We start from the raw sequence: 25,583 nt of genomic DNA, 5'->3' as shown, positions 1-25,583 counted from the left end.
CTGCTTACGGAACGCGCGTTTTTGCCTGTTCCGGAACGTGTTTGTTGCAGCTTCCGGAACACGCTTTTGTTGCCTTTTCCTGGAAGCACGTTTGTTGCCTTTTCCAGAACGCGCGTTTGTTGCCTGTTCTGGAATGCGTGTTTGTTGCCTGTGATGGAACACGCCTTTGTCTCTTTTTCCGAAACGCACGTTTGTTGCAGCTTCCGGAACACGCGTTTGCTGCGTTTTCCTGAAAGCAAGTGTGTTGCCTTTTCTGGAACTTGCGTTCGTTATCTGTACTGGAAGGCGCGTTTGTTGCCCGTTCTGGAACGCCGTTTGTCGCCTTTTCCGGAACACACGTTTCTTGCAGCTTCCGGAACTTGCGTTTGTTGCAGCCCCTTGAACGCGGTTTTGATGCCTTTTCCGGAACACACATTTTCCGGAATGCGTGTTTTTTGCCTGTTTCGGAACACGCCTTTGTCTCTTTTTCCGAAACGCGCGCTTGTTGACTTTTCCAGAACGCGCGTTTGTTGACTTTTCCGGAATGTGCGTGTGTTGCAGCTTCCGGAACGCGGTTTAGATGCCTTTTCCGGAACTTGCGTTTGTTGCCTGTTCTGGAATGCGCGTGTGTTGCAGCTTCCGGAACGCGGTTTTGTTGCCTTTTCCGGAACTTGCGTTTGTTGTATGTTCTGGAACGCGCGTTTGTTGTCTTTTGTTGCCTGTTCCGGAACACGCGTTTGTTGCAGCTTCCGGAACGCGGTTTAGATGCCTTTTCCGGAACGCACCTTTGTTGCCTTTTTTTAAACACAAATACAATGGACAAAATCAGCACGGTGCAGTTGCAACAACAGAGGTAATTTTTAATTTTAAGAAATATTCTGCATTCAAAACACTATTTATTTTATCTTTGATTATCTTTCATGTCCGTGTTCTTTTTGTTTATAGACTGCTACGTCCTAATGTTTATCACTTTTTTTTGGTCCACTTTTGATTTCAAACTTTCATCTGTCAGAGACTCTTGTCTCTGTTTCTGTGTAAGTCACTTTGCAGTTTTATGATTGGGATTTAGTGGTTACACCTGATTGTCTATATGTTCAGATGTTTATAGGTTATTTTTTTCCATTACACTGTCCTCACCATGACACTGCAGAAACTGGAAAAATGATTTTATTATTTGTCATTATTGACATGTTTTTAAATGAAAAGTTATGGCGGTAATCTTGCGTACTATTACAATTTCAAAACAACAAGAACAATTAAAAAAAAATTTTAAATTAAAATAGGGTCATCACATTATCCGAGGGCTCCAATGAGGAAGTGGAAGGCTCCGATGAAGAAGTGGAGGGCTCCAATGAAGTGGAGGGCTCCGATGAAGAAGTGGAGGGCTCCGATGAAGAAGTGGAGGGCTCCAATGAAGTGGAGATCTCCAATGAAGAAGTGGAAGGCTCCGATGAAGAAGTGGAGGGCTCCAATGTAGTGGAGGGCTCCGATGAAGAAGTGGAAGGCTCCGATGAAGAAGTGGAGGGCTCCAATGTAGTGGAGGGCTCCAATGAAGTGGAGGGCTCCAATGAAGAAGTGGAAGGCTCCGATGAAGAAGTGGAGGGCTCCAATGTAGTGGAGGGCTCCAATGAAGAAGTGGAGGGCTCCAATGAAGTGGAGGGCTCCGATGAAGAAGTGGAAGGCTCCAATGAAGAAGTGGAGGGCTCCGATGAAGAAGTGGAAGGCTCCAATGAAGAAGTGGAGGGCTCCGATGAAGAAGTGGAGGGCTCCGATGAAGAAGTGGAGGGCTCCGATGAAGAAGTGGAGGGCTCCAATGAAGAAGTGGAGGGCTCCGATGAAGAAGTGGAGGGCTCCGATGAAGAAGTGGAGGGCTCCGATGAAGAAGTGGAGGGCTCCAATGAAGTGGAGGGCTCCAATGAAGAAGTGGAGGGCTCCAATGAAGTGGAGGGCTCCAATGAAGAAGTGGAGGGCTCCGATGAAGAAGTGGAGGGCTCCAATGAAGAAGTGGAAGGCTCCGATGAAGTGGAGGGCTCCGATGAAGAAGTGGAGGGCTCCAATGAAGTGGAGGGCTCCAATGAAGAAGTGGAAGGCTCCAATGAAGAAGTGGAGGGCTCCAATGAAGAAGTGAAGGGCTTCGATGAGGAAATGGAGGGCTTCGATGAAGAAGTGGAGGGCTCCAATGGAGGGGGACCTTGCTCAGATATCTGAAGCAGCTCTTGGCCTTCATGTGAGTTGTAATTATCTCTCTCAGGTACAGTCTGCTCTATGTGGATTTAATGCAGGTGTATAATCAATTCCAATGAATTTAGCAAGCTTTACTAAACAACCACACTATGTAAACCACCTGCAAAATCCCTTGTGTTGCCTTCGCGGGTCATTTTGACTGTCATGTTCCGGGCATTTGGATTCAAGGTGACACAAGGGGGCGCCCTTCCAACCTTCTCAGTGGAAATGTGAGTTGACTCTCTCCAGAGTGAGACTTTAGGTCAGACACCATGAGCAGGGTTCGTACAGATTTTCTCTGGAGGCTTACCATGACTTTTCCATGACTTTTTCATGACTTTTCCATGACCCTTAACCACATTTCCAGGACCCCAATGCCATCATTTTATTAGCCACATTTATTATTCGACGTACGTATTCATCAGCACTACATTTTCAGTTTATTAGGCCTACTGTAGTCGAGACCAGAACACTAGAGAAAGATCAATGAGACCATGACCAGGGCGCCTCCTGACTGGGCTGCAAACTGGGACATTTTGAAAAAGGTGACAGTTTATCGGCAAGACGCCCACAGGCGTGTGCACGCTCCTGTGCACGTGCCATAGAGGATCACTGAGCAAAAAGAACTGGTGAATCACTGGGAATTGATAACAGTGTCACACACTTTAAAGCCTGATATATCATTATGAATCAGTTTCTAATGTGCTTCTCATGAATTGTGTGTCTGTCAGATACATGTAAGTGGGGGTTGGTATAAGGTTTGGGGTCCCCCCAACAAATGTATAGCTTATCATCCTTATTTTCCCACATTCTAGTGCAATTCAAAGGGTGATTATTGTCCTAAGATTTAGCCACTTTAAAAGGAACATTTTTTTAGTTTTACCTTTGAAACAACTTTAGCTCACGCAATGTAACTCACTAAACAGCTCACTCTTTTAGCTCTAATGATGTTTCTGAGCATCACAGGCTCCCTCAGCCTGGAGCAGCGGGGGGGGGCAATAGCAACATTTAGGCTCAGCCCTGAACTTTTGGATAAACTGTACAATAAATGGTACTTCTGTGAGCTGTTCTGTTATTGAGTTGTACTTGAGTGATAATTAAGAAAAGCAGTCTTTCTACTAAATATTATAGAACATGAGGGGTATTACGGGTAATATTTTGTAACTCTGAGGATTCACATTTTTCTTTTTTTTATTATTAGCCTGGATTTTAAACAATGGTTGGCTCTGCTTTGTGCCAAGACACAGCCAGGATAAAACACTGATCCTATCGCACGCCTGACGTTATAGCTTTGTTTCTTTTATCATTTTTATAATCCTGCTGTGAAGGCGAACCTCCGGAGATGCGCCTTTAACCTGCTCTGACCACGGAGACGACAGAACGGCATGTTTTATTTTACTAACATGACGTTGTTCAACACACAACGCGATCGTGATAAAACAAACACTCATTTTTTGTTTGAGTTCAGTTCGCTGTGAATTTTCTCGTGTAATCCGTGCGTGATCTGGAGCGCCCTGAAGCTGCTCGGGCTGTTGGAAACAAACACTCGTGGGGAGCGGCTCGGGCACACAGGTACAAGTTTATGTTTCAAATCAAGCTCATGGGCAGATAAAGTAGCCAATTTAAAAGCCCTGTCCATCCCATCCGGTTGGTCACAGGCGCCCCCTATTGACGAGCTTTGAAACAATGATGTTTGGTGAGCTCGTCATAAAACACACTGAGGATAAAGACACAGCACCACCTTCCTTTGTAAAGCGCCTGGAGCCTGATGTCGGTGGGACAGCACTGAGATCATTTACTAGGCCTGGGGACCGGTAAACAATACCAGTCCAAAGAGTTTAGGTTCGACTGGTATGGAAAAGGGACAGAAAAAAAAAGTGTTTCTTTAGACCCAAACTTTGATGCTGTTGGTAAAAAAAAAAACAGGATTAAAAGAAGTGACCTATTTATCCCCGTTTTGCCTATTATAGACCGGGAGCCAGACCCCCGCCTCAGGCACATTCTTGCTACCTTTATCAAACTAGTATCTTTCAATAGAGTATATCTTGGGTCATTACCAGTGGGGACCCCCAATTGCAATGGCTGTGGGACCCCAAAAAACACTTTAACGGGACAGGCTTCAAACGGAACTTTGTGATTCTCTCCAAAGTAGTGCTGTGGTCACATACAGAGTCACAGATGAATGAAATTTAGAACAAAAGATATGCAGCTCAAATTGTATTCACAGAATATTTGCTATATCAACACCAACTGTGCCAAGTTTGAAGCAAATCCAAAAAGGTTCAGTTGAACTATTGTCCAAAAAGCTGTAACCTTTCCATGGAATGTTCTCACAGGCCTATATGGACAAATGCATGAGAATTCCACTGTTCTGAGAAGGAGCGTGGAACACATTTTCTGTTATAGCTGCTGATCCGTTTGAGGTACTGAGCTCATCTTGGGCTTAATGTGAAGCTAATGAGTTGGGGCAGTTTTCTATTTACATTTGAAAAGGTAAAGATAACAAAAAAGACAATAATGCACTCATTTGTGAAGCGCTTTTCTCATCTATATGACATTTATTTAGCATTTTTGTAGATATATTGTTTAATATATGGAAAAAGAAAAAGCTAAAGCCCAAAACTGTCATATTCCTTTGTTCCTCATCATGTCAGCTTTCTTTGTTCTAAATTTCATTCATCTGTGACTCTGTATGTGACCACAGCACCACTTTGGAGAGAATCACAAAGTTCCGTTTGAAGCCTGTCCCGTTAAAGTGGTTTTTGGGGTCCCACCGCCGAACGGGGCCGAGTTGCAATGGGGGGTCCCCACTGGTAATGACCCAGGGAACACTCAACTGAAGGATACTAGTTTGGAAAAGGTAGCAAAAATGTGCCTGAGGAGGGGGTCTGGCTCCCGGTCTATTATTATAGATTTATTTTTTCTACTTTTTCTTCTCTATTTTGCACCATTTATTCCCATTTTTTGCCCCATTTTTGAAACCCCTTTTTTTCCTTATTTCTGCCACAATTTCTCCCACTCTTGCCCCATTTTTCCCCAAATCATTCCCCATTTTTTCCACAAATTTCTTGATTTAATGTACTTATTGTATTGAATAAAATTGTAGCGGTGCCCAGCTCTAAAGCTAATCTTACCTTAGCCCTAACCTTAAGGATAGTGGAGTTTACGAACTAAAGCTAACCTTGCCTTAGCCCTAACCTTAAGGATAGTGGAGTTTACGAACTAAAGCTAACCTTACCTTACCCCTAAACTTAAGGATAGTGGAGTTTACGAACTAAAGCTAACCTTACCTTAGCCCTAACCTTAAGGATTGTGGAGTTTACGAACTAAAGCTAACCTTACCTTAGCCCTAAACTTAAGGATTGTGGAGTTTACGAACTAAAGCTAACCTTGCCTTAGCCCTAACCTTAAGGATAGTGGAGTTTACGAACTAAAGCTAACCTTACCTTACCCCTAAACTTAAGGATAGTGGAGTTTACGAACTAAAGCTAACCTTACCTTAGCCCTAACCTTAAGGATTGTGGAGTTTACGAACTAAAGCTAACCTTACCTTAGCCCTAAACTTAAGGATTGTGGAGTTTACGAACTAAAGCTAACCTTGCCTTAGCCCTAACCTTAAGGATAGTGGAGTTTACGAACTAAAGCTAACTTTACCTTAGCCCTAACCTTAAGGATAGTGGAATTTACGAGCTAAAGCTAACCTTACCTTAGCCCTAACCTTAAGGATAGTGGAGTTTACGAACTAAAGCTAACCTTACCTTAGCCCTAACCTTAAGGATAGTGGAGTTTATGAACGAAAGCTAACCTTAGCTTAGCCCTAAGTTAGGGCTAAGCTAAGGTTAGCTTTCGTTCGTAAACTCCACTATCCTTATGGTTAGGGCCCCTAACCATAAGGATAGTGGAGTTTACGAATTAAAGCTAACCTTACCTTAGCCCTAACCTTAAGGATAGTGGAGTTTACGAACGAAAGCTAACCTTACCTTAGCCCTAACCTTAAGGATTGTGGAGTTTACGAACTAAAGCTAACCTTACCTTACCCCTAAACTTAACCCTCGTGTCGCCTTCGCGGGTCTTTTTGACCCGCTGTCATGTTCCGGGCATTTGGAAGCAAGGTGACACAAGGGGGCGCCCTTCCAACCTTCTCAGTGTAAATGTGAGTTGACTTTCTACAGAGTGAGACTTTAGGTCAGACACCATGAGTGACAGTAACATGACGCTAAATACAGTGAGCTCTTTGTTTCCAGTAAAAAGGCTGAGGCCTCATTGCTCTTCAGTCACAGACTGAGAAGTGAAGAAGGAAGTCATGGAGCTTCTGCTTTAGACAGAACTTCAGACTTCTGCTGCATGTAAGAGTCATATTATATCATATCAAATGTGGTATGCAAAGTGCTTTATAAATAAAGATTGATTGATGATAATCTGAAACTAGTAAAAACATAATATATGGAAATAATTATTACAATTACGAAAAGAAAAATATTTGAAAATCATCTATCTAATCAAAAAAATAGTTTTATTTAGTCTTATTCTAAAAAAAAAAAACCCTAACCATTTGTATCTGCTGTAAAGTCATGTTTGTCCCAGTTCCTCTGAGTCATGGTGGGTCCTGGTGGACCATGACAGATGTGGACAGGACTGTGGTAGATCTACTTTTACTGTGGAAAAAATAGTTACTATAGTAACTGTTGAAGAAATGAACCTCATGAGTCAGTCCTGCTGCACCACGACTCAGAGGAACTGGGACAAACATGACTTTACAGCAGATACAAATGGTTAGGGTTTGTTTGGGTTTTCTTTTTTAGAATGAGAGTAATTTAAAAAAAAAATATTTTTTTTATTAGATATAGCATTTTTGTAATTGTAGTTATTTTCCATATATAATGTTTTTACTACAGATTTGAGTTTCAGAATATGATCAATCAAACTTTATTTATAAAGCACTTTTCATATGAAAAGATATCACAAAGTGCTTTACAGATTACAACATTTGATATGATATAATATGACTCTTACATGCAGCAGAAGTCTGAAGTTCTGTCTAAAGCAGAAGCTCCATGACTTCCTTCTTCACTTTTCAGTCTGTGACTGAAGAGCAATGAGGCCTCAGTCTTTATACTGGAAACAAAGAGCTTACTATATTTAGCGTCATGTTTCTGTCACTCATGGTGTCTGACCGAAAGTCTAACTCTGAAGAAAGTCAACTCACATTTACACTGAGAAGGTTGGAAGGGCGCCCCCTTGTGTCACCTTGCATCCAAATGCCCGGAACATGACAGCGGGTCAAAAAGACCCGCGAAGGCGACACGAGGGTTAAGGATAGTGGAGTTTACGAGCTAAAGCTAACCATACCTTAGCCCTAAACTTAAGGATAGTGGAGTTTACAAACTAAAGCTAACCTTACCTTAGCCCTAAACTTAAGGATAGTGGAGTTTACGAACTAAAGCTAACCTTACCTTAGCCCTAACCTTAAGGATAGTGGAGTTTACGAACGAAAGCTAACCTTAGCTTAGCCCTAACCATAAGGATAGTGGAGTTTACGAATTAAAGCTAACCTTACCTTAGCCCTAACCTTAAGGATAGTGGAGTTTACGAACGAAAGCTAACCTTACCTTAGCCCTAAACTTAAGGATAGTGGAGTTTACGAACTAAAGCTAACTTTACCTTAGCCCTAACCTTAAGGATAGTGGAGTTTACGAACGAAAGCTAACCTTACCTTAGCCCTAAACTTAAGGATAGTGGAGTTTACGAACTAAAGCTAACTTTACCTTAGCCCTAACCTTAAGGATAGTGGAATTTACGAGCTAAAGCTAACCTTACCTTAGCCCTAACCTTAAGGATAGTGGAGTTTACGAACTAAAGCTAACCTTACCTTAGCCCTAACCTTAAGGATAGTGGAGTTTATGAACGAAAGCTAACCTTAGCTTAGCCCTAAGTTAGGGCTAAGCTAAGGTTAGCTTTCGTTCGTAAACTCCACTATCCTTATGGTTAGGGCCCCTAACCATAAGGATAGTGGAGTTTACGAATTAAAGCTAACCTTACCTTAGCCCTAACCTTAAGGATAGTGGAGTTTACGAACGAAAGCTAACCTTACCTTAGCCCTAACCTTAAGGATTGTGGAGTTTACGAACTAAAGCTAACCTTACCTTACCCCTAAACTTAAGGATAGTGGAGTTTACGAGCTAAAGCTAACCATACCTTAGCCCTAAACTTAAGGATAGTGGAGTTTACAAACTAAAGCTAACCTTACCTTACCCCTAAACTTAAGGATAGTGGAGTTTACAAACTAAAGCTAACCTTACCTTACCCCTAAACTTAAGGATAGTGGAGTTTACGAACTAAAGCTAACCTTACCTTAGCCCTAACCTTAAGGATAGTGGAGTTTACGAACGAAAGCTAACCTTAGCTTAGCCCTAACCATAAGGATAGTGGAGTTTACGAATTAAAGCTAACCTTACCTTAGCCCTAACCTTAAGGATAGTGGAGTTTACGAACGAAAGCTAACCTTACCTTAGCCCTAACCTTAAGGATTGTGGAGTTTACGAACTAAAGCTAACCTTACCTTACCCCTAAACTTAAGGATAGTGGAGTTTACGAACGAAAGCTAACATTAGCTTAGCCCTAACCTTAAGGATAGTGGAGTTTACGAACTAAAGCTAACCTTACCTTAGCCCTAACCTTAAGGATAGTGGAGTTTACGAACGAAAGCTAACCTTAGCTTAGCCCTAACCATAAGGATAGTGGAGTTTACGAATTAAAGCTAACCTTACTTTAGCCCTAACCTTAAGGATAGTGGAGTTTACGAACGAAAGCTAACCTTACCTTAGCCCTAACCTTAAGGATTGTGGAGTTTACGAACTAAAGCTAACCTTACCTTACCCCTAAACTTAAGGATAGTGGAGTTTACGAGCTAAAGCTAACCATACCTTAGCCCTAAACTTAAGGATAGTGGAGTTTACAAACTAAAGCTAACCTTACCTTACCCCTAAACTTAAGGATAGTGGAGTTTACAAACTAAAGCTAACCTTACCTTACCCCTAAACTTAAGGATAGTGGAGTTTACGAACTAAAGCTAACCTTACCTTAGCCCTAACCTTAAGGATAGTGGAGTTTACAAACTAAAGCTAACCTTACCTTAGCCTTACCCTTAAGGATAGTGGAGTTTACGAGCTAAAGCTAACCTTACCTTAGCCCTAACCTTAAGGACAGTGGAGTTTACGAGCTCAAGCTAACCATACCTTAGCCCTAAACTTAAGGATAGTGGAGTTGACGAACTAAAGCTAAAGCTAAGCCCTTTACCATTTGTTTTCCAGAAGAAAATGAGGCTAAAAAAAAAAACATCGCACTTTCAGGAATCCATCAGGACAAGGTCAGAAGAAGAAGACACCGGAGCTATTGAAAAGTCTTTAGAATAATTTATTTAGTTGTCAAAGTTGAAACGATCAGAAACAGGAGCATTAACGCCTCCTCAAACAGAAAATAGAATCTGGAAAATACAAAACCTTTTATTGCTTTGAAAAGTTGAAAGTTACAGTGTTCAGTGTCAGCAGTAGTCTATGGTTCAGCCCCGGTGTTCCTAATAAAGCGGACGTCCCAAAAATGCCCAGTTTTAAAATAATAATAACGATGATAAAAATAACAGAAAACGGTAAAAACTCCGCTTTCACAATAAGACCAGACAGAAACTATAGGAAATGTAAGCAATGTTTGGAGTCTCGCGTTCTCTCGTGTGCAGGAACCGACCAAACACTTTCTGAAAATGTGGCGAAATGTCCAATAAAGAGCGGTGAAAAGTGGTCGCAGTAGTTCCACATTATTTGAGATGAGCCAGCCAATCGCATGCCAAGCTGGGTCCGCAAGCCCCGCCCCCCCTTTCAACCCAGTACCCTGCCAGAGGAGCTCAACAGCGCCGCCACCGAGGCCGCGGGAGTAAGTGGAGATTCAGTCAATGTGAAACGTCTGCTGTAGATTACTGACAGACACGTTCTCCCTCTGAACACCCGCCTTAAGCAAGGGCACTTCCTCCAGGTCAGCTTTACCCAAATCCATAAGATCCATAAGCCTGTAGGCGTCATTTGACCTACAAAGAAAGACCGTTCTCTTTTGTTTTCATCACATTTTCGCCCCATTGTCACTTTTTTGTCACTTTTTCGTCGCTTTTGTGTCACGTTTTCGTTTTCTTCTCCATTTTGTTGCTATTTTGACACTTGTTTTCGGGAAGCGTTTAGATTTGGGTAAAGCCAAACTGCCTGAACCGAGCACGTGTTCTCCAGTTTCCCAAATGTAAAACCCTCTTGAAGAACGTGTCGAAACGGTGACGAAAACGAGGATGAAAATACAACAAAAAAGCAACAAAAAAAGCGACCAAAACATAGTTAAAAAAGCAACAAAAAAGAGCAACAAAAACGTGCCAGAAAAGCAACATTAACACAATAAAAAAGTGGCAAAAACATGACTACTAAGTGACCAAATCTTGACGAAAACACAATAAAAAAAGCATCAAAAAGCAAAGAAAAAACGATGAAGAAAGCAACAAAAAATGCCCCAAAAGAGACAAAAAAAAGAGACAGAAACGCGACAAAAATGCTGAAAAAAAATGTGATATAAACACGACGATAACGACAAAGTCACTTTAAGTTTTGTAGGTCTTAGCTTTCAAATGAGGCGTCACTCTGGCCTATAGCCTGTAAACTCCAGTCAAGAAGTTATTTGAGATTTGGGTAAAGCTGAACTGGAGAAAATGTGCTCGGTTAAAGGAACAGGCCACAGTTTTTACACACTGAGACATGTTCTTACCTGAGCTTAGACGAGTTGATGTGTACCTGTCTGGTCTTTGTGCGTGCCCTCAGTCACGACTAAAGATGTTGTTAGCATTTGGCCTCTCCCAGTATATCCCTATGGCTCCAAACGGGGGGGGGAAGTTGGGTACGGGTACGTATCAACTCGTCTAAGCTCAGTATGGAAGAACTGTGGCCTGTTCTTTTGGAGAAAACGACCCTAGAGTTTTCTGTTTATCCCTGCGGACTTTGGCGGCTGGCGTCTTCCACATAGGAAATGACCATACTTGGATTACAGAGTGTTGTCGGGGGGATTCTGTGCATTGCGTCAATACCATGTCAGTATTTGTGAACGAAACCATGTTGGAGTCTTCAAAACGTTGATGAAAAATGAAACTTACTTCCACTCGGGGGCGCTGTTGAGCTCTGTGAAAGCTCCGCCATAGCCCCGCCCTCCCTCTCCCTGACCCTTCCCTCCCTTCCCCTTTTCTCCAGTAGCCCCGCCCTCATGCCCGTATATGTACAGTATTTACAGGAAGACACAAAAAACATGGCCTCAACCAAAGACAGAACAGAAATATCAATAATAACATTAAAAAGGCTGTTACCAAAATATACATTTGCTTTGTTTCTCTGAGTCCGACGTTACAAAACACGGATTTTCTCTGAGCCCCACGTTAAAAACATGGATCGGGGGGAGGATTTTTCTGATAAAAACGCTTTGTAGATCATCGGCAAAAACCTGCGGGTGATTGGATCGACCCGACGCAGAGGAAAAGGAAGTTTTAAAGTCTCTTCTTCTTGGAGTTTACTCTTTGTTTTGCTGCAGTTTTCTCCGCCGCAGACGGGGCGGGTGGGGGGGGGGGGCTGGGGGTGCTCCAGGACCGGGGGCAGCCAATCAGCAGAGATTGCGCTGGGATTAGCTGAGAGTCAGTGGTATCCGTTGGTGAAGGCGGTCGCGATGAGAGGAGGCTAAAAACGGCAGACACACGGACAACAGGACGTCAGTACTGCGGGGGTGAAGCTAGATTATCAGCTAATGCTAATAGCAAGTCATATAAAACATTTTTATATAACTTGCTAAGTGACATCCAAAGAAAAAACATTAAATAGGGTAATGCTAACGGCGATAGGAAAAAACATTTAACAGGCTAATGCTAACGGCTATTAGCCTGTTACGAAAAAAAAAAACATGAAACGGACTAATGCTAATGGATGTAGGAAAAAAACATGAATCAAGCTAATGCTAGTGGCTCTAGGAGATAATATTAAACAGGCTAATGCCAACGGCTATAGGAAAGAAAACATTAAACAGGCTAATGCTAATGGCGATAGGAAAGAAAACATTAAACAGGCTAATGCTAATGGCGATAGGAAAGAAAACATTAAACAGGCTAATGCCAACGGCTATAGGAACAGTATGTTGAACAGGCTAATGCTAACGACTATAGGAACAGTACGTTGAACAGGCTAACGGCTATAGGAACTGTACGTTGAACAGGCTAATGCTAACGGCTATAGGAACAGTACGTTGAACAGGCTAATGCTAACGGCTATAGGAACAGTACGTTGAATAGGCTAATGCTAACGGCTATAGGAACAGTACGTTGAACAGGCTAATGCTAACGGCTATAGGAACAGTACGTTGAACAGGCTAATGCTAACGGCTATAGGAACAGTACGTTGAACAGGCTAATGCTAACGACTATAGGAAAGAAAACATTAAACAGGCTAATGCTAACGGCTATAGGAACAGTACATTGAACAGGCTAATGCTAACGGCTATAGGAACAGTACGTTGAACAGGCTAATGCTAACGGCTATAGGAACAGTAGGTTGAACAGGCTAATGCTAACGGTTATAGGAACAGTAGGTTGAACAGGCTAATGCTAACGGCTATAGGAACAGTACGTTGAACAGGCTAATGCTAACAGCTATAGGAACAGTACGTTGAACAGGCTAATGCTAACAGCTATAGGAACAGTACGTTGAACAGGCTAATGCTAACAGCTATAGGAACAGTACACTGAACAGCCGAACGGACTCTGAAAGGTTTCTCGTCGCCTTGCTAACTGTCTGCATACGTTCGGACCGGACACTATTGTACTCACCCCCAGTCCGTGTGAGAATCCTGTGGAGGGGGCGGGGCTGGCGGCGCTGATGTAACCGCTCATTCCTGAGTCCTGATTGGCTGCGGCGGCGTAGAGCTCCGCCATAGGTCCAGGGCTACTGGTGTTCAGGAAGGCGGAGCGCGAGGGGGCGGAGCCTGTCACACAGACATAAACGTTAGAACCGCAGACACTCCTCCTTCACAGTAAGGAGACTCTTTATGTTGGCAGGAAAATATTTACTCCAGTAAGAGTAACGTTACTTTAAAACAACTAAGAAATAAAAAGTAGTGGCCCAAATATTTACTCCAGTAAGAGTAACATTACTTTAAAATAATTAAGAAGTAAAAAGTAGTGGCCCAAATATTTACCCCAGTAAGAGTAACGTTACTTTAAAATAACTAAGAAGTAAAAAGTAGTGGCCCAAATATTTACCCCAGTAAGAGTAACGTTACTTTAAAATAACTAAGAAGTAAAAAGTAGTGGCCCAAATATTTACCCCAGTAAGAGTAACGTTACTTTAAAATAATTAAGAAGTAAAAAGTAGTGGCCCAACTATTTACTCAAGTAAGAGTAAACAGGTACTTGGATAAACTTGAGTACGGTGAGTACCGAGTAACTGTTCGAGCGTGAAAGCCTGATTCATGTTTCAGTCATGACATTAATTATGAGAAACAAAACATGAAATACTGTGAAAATTGTAATATTTTTAAAGAAAATCCTATGAAACACATGAAAAGGAATCATTATAAAGAATTATGTAAAAAATACATCTATTTCTGGATTTTTCCCTTAATGAATTACTCACAGGGGCATGAGTTACTATTTTTCTTTTACTACTAAGCAAGAGTACTGACACTTGACTTAAATATTACTCAAGTTGATTTGTAAAATGTTGTGTATGTGGCGCTGACCTCTGACCATAGCTGCGGTCGCGGACGTCATGGGTGCGTACGCCGTGAGCGGGATCGCTGAAACAGAAACAGCAGACTTACAAACGTGCTCTGAAAGCATCACTGTTTCAGCTCAGTGAAGATCACGGAGCGAGTAAACAGGAAGCGCCTGCAGGGGGCAGTGTGGAGGGGAGAGAGAGCTGAGGCACCGACCTGTGAGCTCCGGGTGGGACGACGTCAGCAGGGGGCGCTCTAAGTGGAACTCTGAAAAGGAAGAAAAGGCACGTGAAGAAGCTGTTTCAGGAGTACGACTTTACTGGACTCAGAAAATCTAATGAACAAAAGCAGAGGCGCCGTTAGTCCATCCTGTGAATACTACTGCACTTTTACAGCAAATACTTCACTACTTTATACAGAAAATACTTCAGTACTTTCACTTTTACTCCAGTAGTGAAACCAAGTACTTTGACCACCTCTAACTGGACTGCAGTAGTAGTACTACTGAGCTGTGTGCAGTTGTAGTAGTTGCCTGAGCTGTGTGCAGTTGTAGTAGTTGTACTGCAGTAGTAGTACTTGTACCTGTGAGCTGTGTGCAGTTGTAGTAGTTGTACTGCAGTAGTAGTACTTGTACCTGGGAGCTGTGTGCAGTTGTAGTAGCTGTAGTAGCTGTACTGCAGTAGTAGTACTTGTACCTGGGAGCTGTGTGCAGTTGTAGTAGTTGTACTGCAGTAGTAGTACTTGTACCTGGGAGCTGTGTGCAGTTGTAGTAGCTGTAGTAGTTGTACTGCAGTAGTAGTACTTGTACCTGGGAGCTGGTAGCTGTATCCCGGGGCGAGGCCAGAGAAGGAGCGGCTCGTGTAGGTCGTGGTCTGGAAACTGGGATAACCTTAAAGGAACATGAAACATGAGACAAATATAAACACGTGAAGTGAACACGGCTGAAACACGACAGCTCTGAATAAGTCCATGTTTCATTTCTGAACTCTCTCACCTTCGTTAAAACATTAATCTACATTCACGCCGGAACACAACATTTCTAATGCAGGAAATTTAGTCCAAACGCGCTGTTGAAAATGTTTGAAATGGTCATTATAGAAACGCTGCAGTTTGGATTGAACGCCTGCTGGAGGTGTGAACAGATCAGTAACAGCAGCTTCATTCCCGAGTGTGTCCAGCAGAGGGCAGCACATGGTCCTCTATTCTCAATGACCTCTAAATCTGACAGTCAGGCTCTCCACCAGGAAATATACATTTGAATTAGAGATAACTTCATTTTTCAGCAGGAATCTACAAAATACCAGTATTTTCCATGATCATAAAGGTTTATGCAGCAGGTTTACTGCTCTTTAATGCTGTTTCAATCTTATATGTCACAAATTCAAACATTTAAACCCTGCTCTAAACATCATTTGGATTTTATCAGTGAAAATATTGGCCATTTGTTTCTATGTCCAAACCCACAGACGGTAAACAAATCAGGGAGCGTCGCGCAGATTTATTCAAAGTGCTCATTTGTTTACGCTGACGTGGAGGCAAATTTGGCGTGTTCCTCTGGGAGGAACTTAGAGACGAGTCTCCTCCGTCTTCAAAATTTAAAACAAGTTTAAGTGCTTTCATTTGGTGTTTTGTCAGGGAATTTCATCTGTAAAGCACGTTTTGCTACAGTGTTTTGTTTTGAAAAGTGCTTTATGAAAAAGGTTTGACTTCATCTGATTAAATATGAAAATAAGGTTACAAAGATTTGCTCAGAGGATTTTGGATCTTGTTTAGTTTGAATAAACTCATTAGTGAAAGAAAAAAAATATCACATTTCTTTTTGTTTTTTTGTGTTCAAAGCTCAATAAATCAGGCAGGAATTAGATATTGAAAACTCTCTATAAAACGTTTTGTACTCTAAAATGTTAAAGTAATATTCTGAAAGTCTAAATGTTTTATACATTTTATGTAATGTGTAAAATCGACCACCTGGTCTTGCATTTTGATGTTAAAGGAACAGGCCGCCGTGTTTACATACTGAGATATGTTCTTAGCTTAGACGAGTTCTTTAGGACCTGTCTGATCTTCCCCCGTGCCTTCAGTCACGTAAACACAGCGCAGACGGCGTTAGCATTTAGCCTCTCCCTCTCTCCTCTATAGCTCCAAAACAGGTGAAGATAGAAGCTACCAAGCTCTTCCACGTTCTCCCTATTTAAATATGGTTACGTGAAGTGTTCCACTACAAAGTATAATTAAAAAATGTGGATTTTCTAAGCGGATAAATATCTTCACTTTACTGTGCGGATGCCGAGCATCTTCACCTGGTCTGGAGCTGGAGGAGTTTGGAGGAGAGGCTAAATGCTAACGCCGTCTGTCGTCTGTGCTATTGCTGTTGCTTGGCCTTCCTATGGCCTGTTCCTCTAAGGGGGGCGGCTCCAGGAGGGCTTTGTAAACTAGGATGTATGATTTGACGAGAGTAAAATGACGTGCTGCATCTTGACTTGAACTGAGTTGAGTGTTTTTACCCAGCATGCCGATCCCCAGCATGAACGCGTCCATCCCGTAGGGCACGACCCTGGAGCGCCCCCTGGCGGATGTCGGCGTCATCACTTCTTTAGGCTGCGCTTTCTTACATTCCACCTGCAGACGACAAACATTAAAACGTTCACTCCTTCACATCCGGCGCTAAGAACATTCGTAAAACATGTACAACGGGGCATGCACCATTTTGCTGTTGATCTGGTGGAAGTGGATCTCGCAGACTTTCTCCACAACGTCCTCGCTCTCAAACGTCACGAAACCGAAACCTGACGAGACAGAAACAGGTTAGGTTCTGGATTCTTTCCATCAATTATTATTTGTCTTATATTTATGTTTCACAAGGATTCATTTGTGGGTTGAAAATTGTGTTATAAGATAATATTGTATAAAATAATTATGTGATTATGTGTCAAATAAAAGATCTTGATGAGATTTCTTATTTTAATTCCATCTGAGGTTATACTTTATTTTTCACTACCTTAATGCACGGTGCACCAATCTGAATTTAGTAGAATGCTTTGCAACAATGTGTAATAATTACTTATACCTATGTACAAGGGTCTTATGTCTCATTACATTATGAACTTCGAAAGTACTAACTCACATTATTCCACAGTGAATGTACTATATGGTACATAGCACATTATATTGTACTAATTTTGGCAGGTACAATGTATCAAGGGTATTGTAAACTAAAGTGTTAGCGGGTCATTTATTCTTATTTATTTCATTTTAATTCATTAGTTTACATTTTTTGTATAATTTTTTTATTTTACTCCCATTTTTTACTTTTACTTTTTTACTTAGAACTTTATGTTAATTTATTTTATTATTTTAATTTATTTATTCTATTTATTTTACTTTATCTTAATCTTATTCTTTATTATTCTTTATTACTTAGTTTTTAATAAAGTAATGAATAACATTTATGCATTTAAATAAATCTTATTTATTTATTCATTCATTCATTCATTCATTCATTTATCAGGGATGATGCAATACACATAGTTACCATTCAGGGTTGATGTCACTTTATTGAATGATTTTATTAAATGATTTTAATTACTATTTTTATTAAATGATTTTATTGAATGATTTTATTAAATGATTTTATTGACTGATTTTATTGAATGATTTTATTGAATGATTTTATTAAATGATTTTATTGACTGATTTTATTGAATGTTTTTATTAAATGATTTTATTGAATGTTTTTATTAAATTATTTATTGAATGATTTTGTTGAATGTTTTTATTAAATGATTTTATTGAATGATTTTATTGAATGTTTTTATTAAATGATTTTATTAAATGATTTTATTGAATGTTTTTATTAAATGATTTTATTGACTGATTTTATTGAATGATTTCATTGTCTGATTTTATTGAATGATTGTATTGAATGATTTTACTGAATGATTTTGTGGTATTTATTTGTTTGGGACAGTGCACAGTCACTTCACAATCACATCCCAAATTGTAAAAGTGCCGGATTGTAGCTGCTCATTTACATGTATGTTTCCAGGCAGATCAAACATCTGTAAACTATGCAAATTAAACTCATTAAAGCAAGTTCAGGACTGATTTCACCGTTTACGTCATGTTTGAAGTAAGTAGTAAGTTCCTGTGTCTTTCCTGTGTCTTCCATAGTTCCAGTGTTTGGGATTTACCTCGGTGTCTGTTGGTCGTCTTGTCGAACATTAACATGGCGTCGTCCACCTGAAACAGACAGATTCAACATTCAACTTTTAGCCTCTTAACCCTGTCTTAACCGAGTGCATTTTCCCCAGGTCAACTTGACCTAAATCTAAATGCCTGTAGGGCAGGGTCATTTGAAAGCTAAGAACTGCAAAACTGACCCTAACTTTTTTGTGACGTTTTTCTTTTGTCTTTGTAGGTTTTTTTGTCGTCTTTTTGTCATTTCTTTGTTGCTTTCTTCATAGATTTTGGCGCTGCTTTTTTGTTGTGTTTTTTAGTCCCATTTTCTTCACTTTTTAACCTCTTACCCACCGCATGAACCTCCAGTTTGGCTATACCCAAATCTAAAAGCTGTTATTCTGGAAGAAACATGTATTGTATCGGTTACTGAAGTGATATTAACGCTAAGTGCTCCTCGACAAACCGTCATGAACTAAACAAAGGGAGAGTTTGCTCTATATTTCACACACACATTAGCCGTGTGCTTTGCTAAAGTGGTGCAGGGTTAGCTAACACGTGATAACGTCTGGTCCTCAGATGAAGCAGCTGTCTGCTCTTCTTCCCCGCGTTGTGTCATTAGCATCATGTTTCGGCGCTAACCCCTTCAGCCCCACATGTCTATTCCTGAGCGCTTTTAATTATCCGTGATCCCGATGCTAACGCTAACCCCGCAGAGCCGTTCACAGGCCGCGGCTAAAGCACAGCCTCTCAGGTGTCGGCAGCTGGAGAGGCAGTACGGTCAAACTCATCTTTAACCCGTCTTACACTTTGTGGGTTAGGAAATGCACGATCGATGTAAAACAGCCGACACTAAATATCTACAACGTTTCACTTCCTGGTTATTCAAGGAATCTAACTCCTCCCACCCCGCCGTCTTTTGCCTCCCATTTGCTGCACTGCTGTTTCAATTAACCTCTTAACCCCCACATGAACCGAGCACATTTTCCACACAACTGCTATATTTATAGTCGCCTGGGAATCCCCAGGCTACTGTGCACTGCACATGCATGCATTTGGGGACCAATCATAAAATGGAGGGACGGCAAGATGATGACGCACTATTCGACTATGGAAGCTTGTAGTTTGTCTACTGTCTCTATATTTATTTTTTTTACGTTTATTTACAGATCCAACAGCAGCGACTCCATTTTTCGATCAAGCTTTAGACCGTGTTCTAAAGCTTGAAGGTTTACAGCGAGTACGTCATACGTCATCTGATAGCTTTGGCTACGTGCAGACGCATGATAGACATTTGTAGCCCCCAATAAACGGCTATGGACGATCGTAAACCACACCGCTTCTATCAGAAAATGAATTGGTGGTCCCCAGACTAAATATAACTTGTGATGTGTGTGTGGGCGGTACCTTTCCGAACTGGTCGAAGTACAGCTTGACGTCGTCGATGGTGGTGTTCACGGATAAACCTCCCACAAAGATCTTCTTCGTCCTAGTCACCAACTGCAGGAAATATATTCAAGAAATCAGTCAGTAAATGAAGTTATAAACCACAAACATAAACATGAGAACATGGAATGCAAAATGTAATCTATTTTGCCAAGTTTTTAGAGTTCAAAGCTCCAGAACACTGGCTGATGGTCTCACCTTTGGCTGGGCTCGACGCGGGAACGCCACCTTCGGGTCGATCTGTGAATTACAAGAGATCGTCAGAAGAGAACGATGTAATAATGATATTTTTGCGATATTTTGCTAAACCATTTCAACACGGTTCCTTTACACTGAAACAAAATAATCCTCAGCATTTATTATTTTTAATTGAGTCAAAACAAGAGTCTATGTAAAAGACCCACTCCTACACCAGGACCAAACTCAGGGCTAAAACTGGACATTTAGCACATTTTAAAGCTGTTTTAGTCTTTGTCAGATGGAGACCTCAGAGATCGCATCACTTCATATTGCGATGGATAGAGTGAATGAACAGTTACCATGGAGATCCGCCATGTTTGTGGGTGTGCAAACATTTTCCATAGACTAATGGTGCGTTCCAGGCGACTGGTAACTGGTATCTTTCCCATTTGAAAACGAAGACCTACGACCTCAGAGCGTTCCAGGTGAGTAAACAAAACGGCTAATGCTACAACAGTTAGCTCGTACGATGCTAACGTTATATCCAAACCAGAGAGCATTAAAAACATGTTTTCATCCATGCCTTCATCTCGTATCTGAAGTAAGTAAGTGCTTTATTGTCATTGTACAAGCGGACACTGATATGGTGTTCAGGCGTCAGTCCTGAGCTGCCACTGTTCATCAACCTGACCCGCATGACCTTGGAGGACGGGGAAACTGTAGCACTCAGAAGAAACCTGGCTGCCCTCTGTCTCCTCTGATCCTCTGAAACTGGTCAGCTCCTATTTTTGTTTCCTGTAGCTCCTCTTGTGACGCCTCCACTGTGCTGCAGGTGTGGGGGCTCTCGGTGCCTCTTCAGTGTCTCACAGCAGTCTGGAGGTTTCTGTTGTAAGTTGTAATCACGCGTAATCAAAGGCATTTTTCCAAGTGGGAGGTGGGAAATTTACCAGTTGCCTGGAACTCACCGTAACATGAGCTAAAAATGATATAAAAAGTGTTGAAAAAGCCGCACAAAGTGTCCAAGTGTTTGAAAGTGATCAATAACTCCAGTATTTATTTTAAAATCCCCATTAGTTTATTATTGCTGCAAATCCCATGATCACGTTCAAGAGGAAACCAAACCTGCTCTTTCACCATCACTCCTGAACTACTTTAACACAGCTGAAACATGTTTTCAACCAAATAAAGACACTGAGACACGGTCCCAGTCCACTTTTATACATATAGCAGCCAATGCTAACCTTAATCCTAATGTTAATGTTGCTTTCTTGTCATGTTTGAGTTATTTTGATCATTACACTGCAAAAAGTATTTAACTTGATCAGTATAAACATCTCAATTTGAGCACAATAATCCAAATTTGAGCTGTTTTGACTAGTTAAGAAGTTGTTGGGCGTTTGTCCCAGATTATTTCACTTGTTCTGAGACGTTTCTGACTCGTTTCGATACGTTTCGTCCTTATTTCAGGTCATTTTCTTTGCCAATGGGGTAAGAAAGTTGGTCTTATCTCATTGGCAATTTTACTTTCTTATTTCAAGCGAGATTTACCCCAGAACTGGTCTGAAATGTCCTCAAACAAGCAAAGTAAACTCGGTCCGATCAGGAAAAGTGTCTAAATGAGTGAAAACCGCTCAAAATAAGATACATTTCCTCAGTTCAAGTCATTTAAGCCAATGCTTGATATTTACTTTTTGTAGTGCACCAGTTACCATTTCTCAGCCTTTTTTGGTGCGTTTTCGTAGCTGAATTCCTCATTTGAAAGCTAAGACCTTATAGTTTAGATATGTGTAAGATCTGTTTGAGTAAAACACAAGTGGCATCAAGGGTATCAAGAAACTAAAAAGAAACTTTGGAATCCGGGTTCTTCCGAAGATGAGATGTGACTTGATGATTTCACACTCTCTCCTTTCTCCCGCCAAGGTTACGGTTAATTTTAGCCCAGAAATCACCTTCTCCAAAGAGCCGTCCTTCAGCAGAACATCCCAAACATGCCAAATCCTGGCCCTGTTTCCACTCATGTCCACTTCAGGAGACGCGGCGGGAATGGGAAACAAAGCCTGTTCTGATGGAAACCATGGAGAGGGATTAGGAGGAGACGGTTCCGTGTTAGTGTGATCCCAGTGACCCCGCACCTCCAGAAAGTCCATCTCATTTGGTAGATTAAAGTTTAAAGGATGTGAGGTCTTTCCGTGTGGAGCTCTCCACCTAAGCATCTGCCTAAAACATGTACAGCGGGCTGCTCCTGACCCAGATCCACTGCTGACACGGGTTTAACCACTGTAGCATCTGAAACCTTCACTTCACCTTGAGACGACGCGGAGGGGGAGGAGGGGAGAGAGAGGGGAGGAGGGGAGAGAGGGGGGGAGGAGGGGAGAGAGGGGAGAGACAGGAGGGGGAGGAGGGGGAGGAGGGGAGAGAGGGGAGAGAGGGGGAGGAAGGGAAGGGAGAGAGGGGGAGGAGGGGAGAGAGAGGGGGAGGAGGGAGAGAGAGGGGAGAGAGGGGAGAGAGGGGGAGGAAGGGAAGGGAGAGAGGGGGAGGAGGGGAGAGAGAGGGGGAGGAGGGAGAGAGAGGGGAGAGAGGGGAGAGAGGGGGAGGAAGGGAAGGGAGAGAGGGGGAGGAGGGGAGAGAGAGGGGAGGAAGGAAGGGAAGGGAGAGAGGGGGGAGGGGAAGGGAGAGAGAGGGGAGGAGGGGAGAGAGAGGGGAGGAAGGAAGGGAAGGGAGAGAGGGGGGGAGGGGAAGGGAGAGAGAGGGGGAGGAGGGGAGAGAGAGGGGGAGGAGGGGGAGAGAGAGGGGGAGGAGGGGAGAGAGAGGGGAGGAGGGGAGAGAGAGGGGGAGGAGGGGGAGAGAGAGGGGAGGAAGGGAAGGGAGAGAGAGAGAGGGGGAGTAGGGAAGGGAGAGAGAGGGAGGAGGGGAGAGAGAGGGGAGGAGGGGAAGAAGGGAAGGGAGAGAGAGGGGGAGGGAGAGAGAGGGGGAGGAGGGGAAGGGAGGAGGGGAGAGAGGGGGAGGAGGGGAGAGAGAGGGGGAGGAAGGAAAGGGAGAGAGAGGGGGGGGAGGAGGGGAGAGAGAGGGGGAGGAGGAAGGGAAGGGAGAGAGAGGGGGAGGAAGGGAGAGAGAGGGGGAGGAAAGGAGAGAGAGGGGGAGGAGGGGAGAGAGAGGGGGAGGGAGAGAGGGGGGGAGGAAGGGGAGGAGGGGAAGGGAGAGAGGGGGAGGAAGGGAAGGGAGAGAGAGGGGGAGGAGGGGGAGGAAGGCAAGAGAAAGAGAGGGGGAGGAAGGGAGAGAGAGAGAGGGGGAGGAGGGGAAGGGAGAGAGAGGGGGAGGAAGGGGAGGAGGGGAAGGGAGAGAGAGGGGGAGGAAGGGAGGGAGAGAGGAGGGGGAGGGAGAGAGAGGGGAGGAAGGGAGGGAGAGAGAGGGGGAGGAGGGGAAGGGAGAGAGAGGGGGAGGAAGGGAGGGAGAGAGGAGGGGGAGGGCCTCCAGCAGCAGGAGTACAGCTACGTGAAGGTGACACAGGAACAAAGCGAGAGGAGCCAGACTGTCCAACTCCTCTGATCCATTCATCGCGTTACTTAGTGAACAATCACGGATTAAATGTGACGTCATCAGAGGGCCCGGCCAATCACTGCGTACTCCGGTCAATCGACGGGTCGTCACGGCGACAGGCCCAGTCTGACAGCGCATCAGTGACAGTAGGCTACTCTCTTTCTCCTGAGGATAACGCGACGGCGACGAGGTGGAACATGTCTGCTAGTTTTGGCTGGCGAGACGGAAATGTTCCAAAGCGGGTCCGAGAGACGTTCACAGTCAGGGCGGCGTCTGAAAGTCACATGACTCCACCGACAGCGACGTCCCGGTGAAATACTGCGGCGCACGAATGCAGAAAGCATCCTGATGAACCGATGTGCCGGCGGCGCGGCTAATAAACAACAAAACAATGAGGAGTCAGAGGACGAGGAGGAAAAACCCTGCTCACAACCAAGACTTTTCTGCCTTTTGTGGAGGAATCTGTGTCAGCAGCTTCAGACGACCTTCAACCTTCAGAGCCTTTTACAGAACACCTAAAATCACTGGTTGGAATACGAACACTGAAACTGACCAAAACTGGAGTAGCAAGTAAACAGATGCTGCGGCCAAACTGAAAACTAAAGCTACAAAAACTCCACACTTCTAACCTCACTGTACAACATCTGCAACACACAAACATCTGCAAAGGAGACGCTAAAAAATGATGACGTCTGAAGAATGTCCGCAGCAGACAGGGAGCGCATGTTTGTGTGCGGAGCCTCAAAGACCACGCCGTCACAGAGTGAAGCGCTGACAACTTAATATGTACATAAATAAATGAGTAAACCGCGCAGTAGAAGCTAGAAGTCCAGCTAATCCCCCGCTGCACCTCAAGACAAACCCACATGGTCCAAATGTCCATCGATCGTTTCCATGGTTGAACGTTTAAACTCTTCATCCCCACGCTCGTCCCGGGCCTCTCTAAACTCCTGTTACCCATACACGTAAAATCACCAGGTCCTCTCCTCTTTGTGCCGCGTGTATCATCCACACTTCCTGTTTGTTTGGGCCGAGTGTTTCCCTGGGGATTGACCTGACAGGTGCTGCAATCGGTCAGTTCTCCTCGATTAAAACGCACCAAGTGACCATCATGATCGACCTTTGTTAAAATCACCATTAGATTAGAATTTGATGAATTGCCCAGCCCTAGTACACCCAGAGTAACGCCCCATTTGAAAGCTAAGACCTACACATTTTTTAAAGCATTTTTGTTGTGTTTTTGTCTCCTTTTTGTCCTGTTCTTGTATGTTATTTGTCAATTTGCTGATTTCTTCATCACTTTTTGTTGCTTTTGGCTGTTTTTTTTTTCTTTTTCATCACTTTTTAATCATGTTTTAGTCGCTCTTGTGTTGCTTTTTATTATGTCTTGTTTTCGCTTTGACACTTTGTTTAAGAGCTCTTAAATTTGGGAAACTGGAGAAAACGTGCTCGGTTCAGGTGCGGGTGAAGAGGCATGAGCGAATCTCTGAAACTCAGGGAGTGGGTCCGGTGACTCTGTGGAGAGCAGCAGAGTTACTTTCAGTAACTGACTCTCAGTTCTCTGAGTGTGCGTGGCTTGAAGCTAATCTCCATCAGGTTAAATCTCTCCGCTGTGCCCCTAGCCCCCCCACTCACAGGGTCAGGGCCACGAGCAGAAGTGGAGCGATCCCCGTCTGAAAGGCCAGCAGAATGAGCCACCCCAGATAGCAAGCCAATGTGGCCCACATCAGGCAAAGATGTGGCACTTGTGGCATTGGTGTGGCCCGCGGGAAACTGATGTAAACCAGAAGTGGGCCATGTAAAACATAACAACACATGGCCCATTAATGGAATAACGTTTATGGGCCACTTATGGCAAAGACATGGCATGTGTGGCCTCAATATCTCCAGATAAACCAGCAGTTAACCAAATGTGGCCCACATGCAAATGACCAACTATGGCCCATTAATGAAAACACATATATGGGCCACTTATGGCAAAGACATGGCAGTTCCAGGATAGTTTAAACCGGAATAACCAGAGGCAAACCAAATATGGCCCATATACAAAATATCAAAAATGGCCCAAAAATGGCAAAACATCTGTGGGCCAATGGTGGCAAACATATGTGTACCAACAGTGGGCCATGTCTGGACCACCTTTGAATAATCTGGTTTACTACTGGCTAAGAATTGGGCCTGTTCTGGGTTTATTGTGGGCCAGATGTGGTAACCGGATATGGACCGCGTTATGGCCGATAATCCACGCGGTATGTGGGCCAAACGTGAGC

General features: G+C 43.1%; 1 protein-coding gene across 1 annotated transcript in view; it reads right to left on the bottom strand.

Moving 5' to 3' along the window:
- Positions 1–11,471: 11,471 nt before the first annotated feature.
- The window catches only part of LOC306982521 (RNA-binding protein Musashi homolog 1-like), a 33,772-nt gene continuing 19,660 nt past the window's right edge, over positions 11,472–25,583 (bottom strand). Inside the window, exons 5-14 of the mRNA XM_079582482.1 lie at positions 19,795–19,836; positions 19,558–19,650; positions 18,165–18,213; positions 16,678–16,760; positions 16,479–16,593; positions 14,783–14,863; positions 14,191–14,241; positions 13,999–14,055; positions 13,088–13,242; positions 11,472–11,948 (exon numbers count right to left, since the gene is read on the bottom strand). Coding sequence (XP_079438608.1) covers positions 11,907–11,948; positions 13,088–13,242; positions 13,999–14,055; positions 14,191–14,241; positions 14,783–14,863; positions 16,479–16,593; positions 16,678–16,760; positions 18,165–18,213; positions 19,558–19,650; positions 19,795–19,836 — 768 coding nt within the window. The 3' untranslated portion in view covers positions 11,472–11,906. The remainder of the gene's footprint in view (positions 11,949–13,087; positions 13,243–13,998; positions 14,056–14,190; positions 14,242–14,782; positions 14,864–16,478; positions 16,594–16,677; positions 16,761–18,164; positions 18,214–19,557; positions 19,651–19,794; positions 19,837–25,583) is intronic.

Source organism: Gobius niger (assembly GCF_951799975.1).
Source record: "Gobius niger genome assembly, chromosome: 24".
Taxonomy (NCBI): domain Eukaryota; kingdom Metazoa; phylum Chordata; class Actinopteri; order Gobiiformes; family Gobiidae; genus Gobius; species Gobius niger.
Note: the sequence above shows the minus strand (reverse complement) of the source record. Positions and strands in the feature narration are given on the sequence as shown.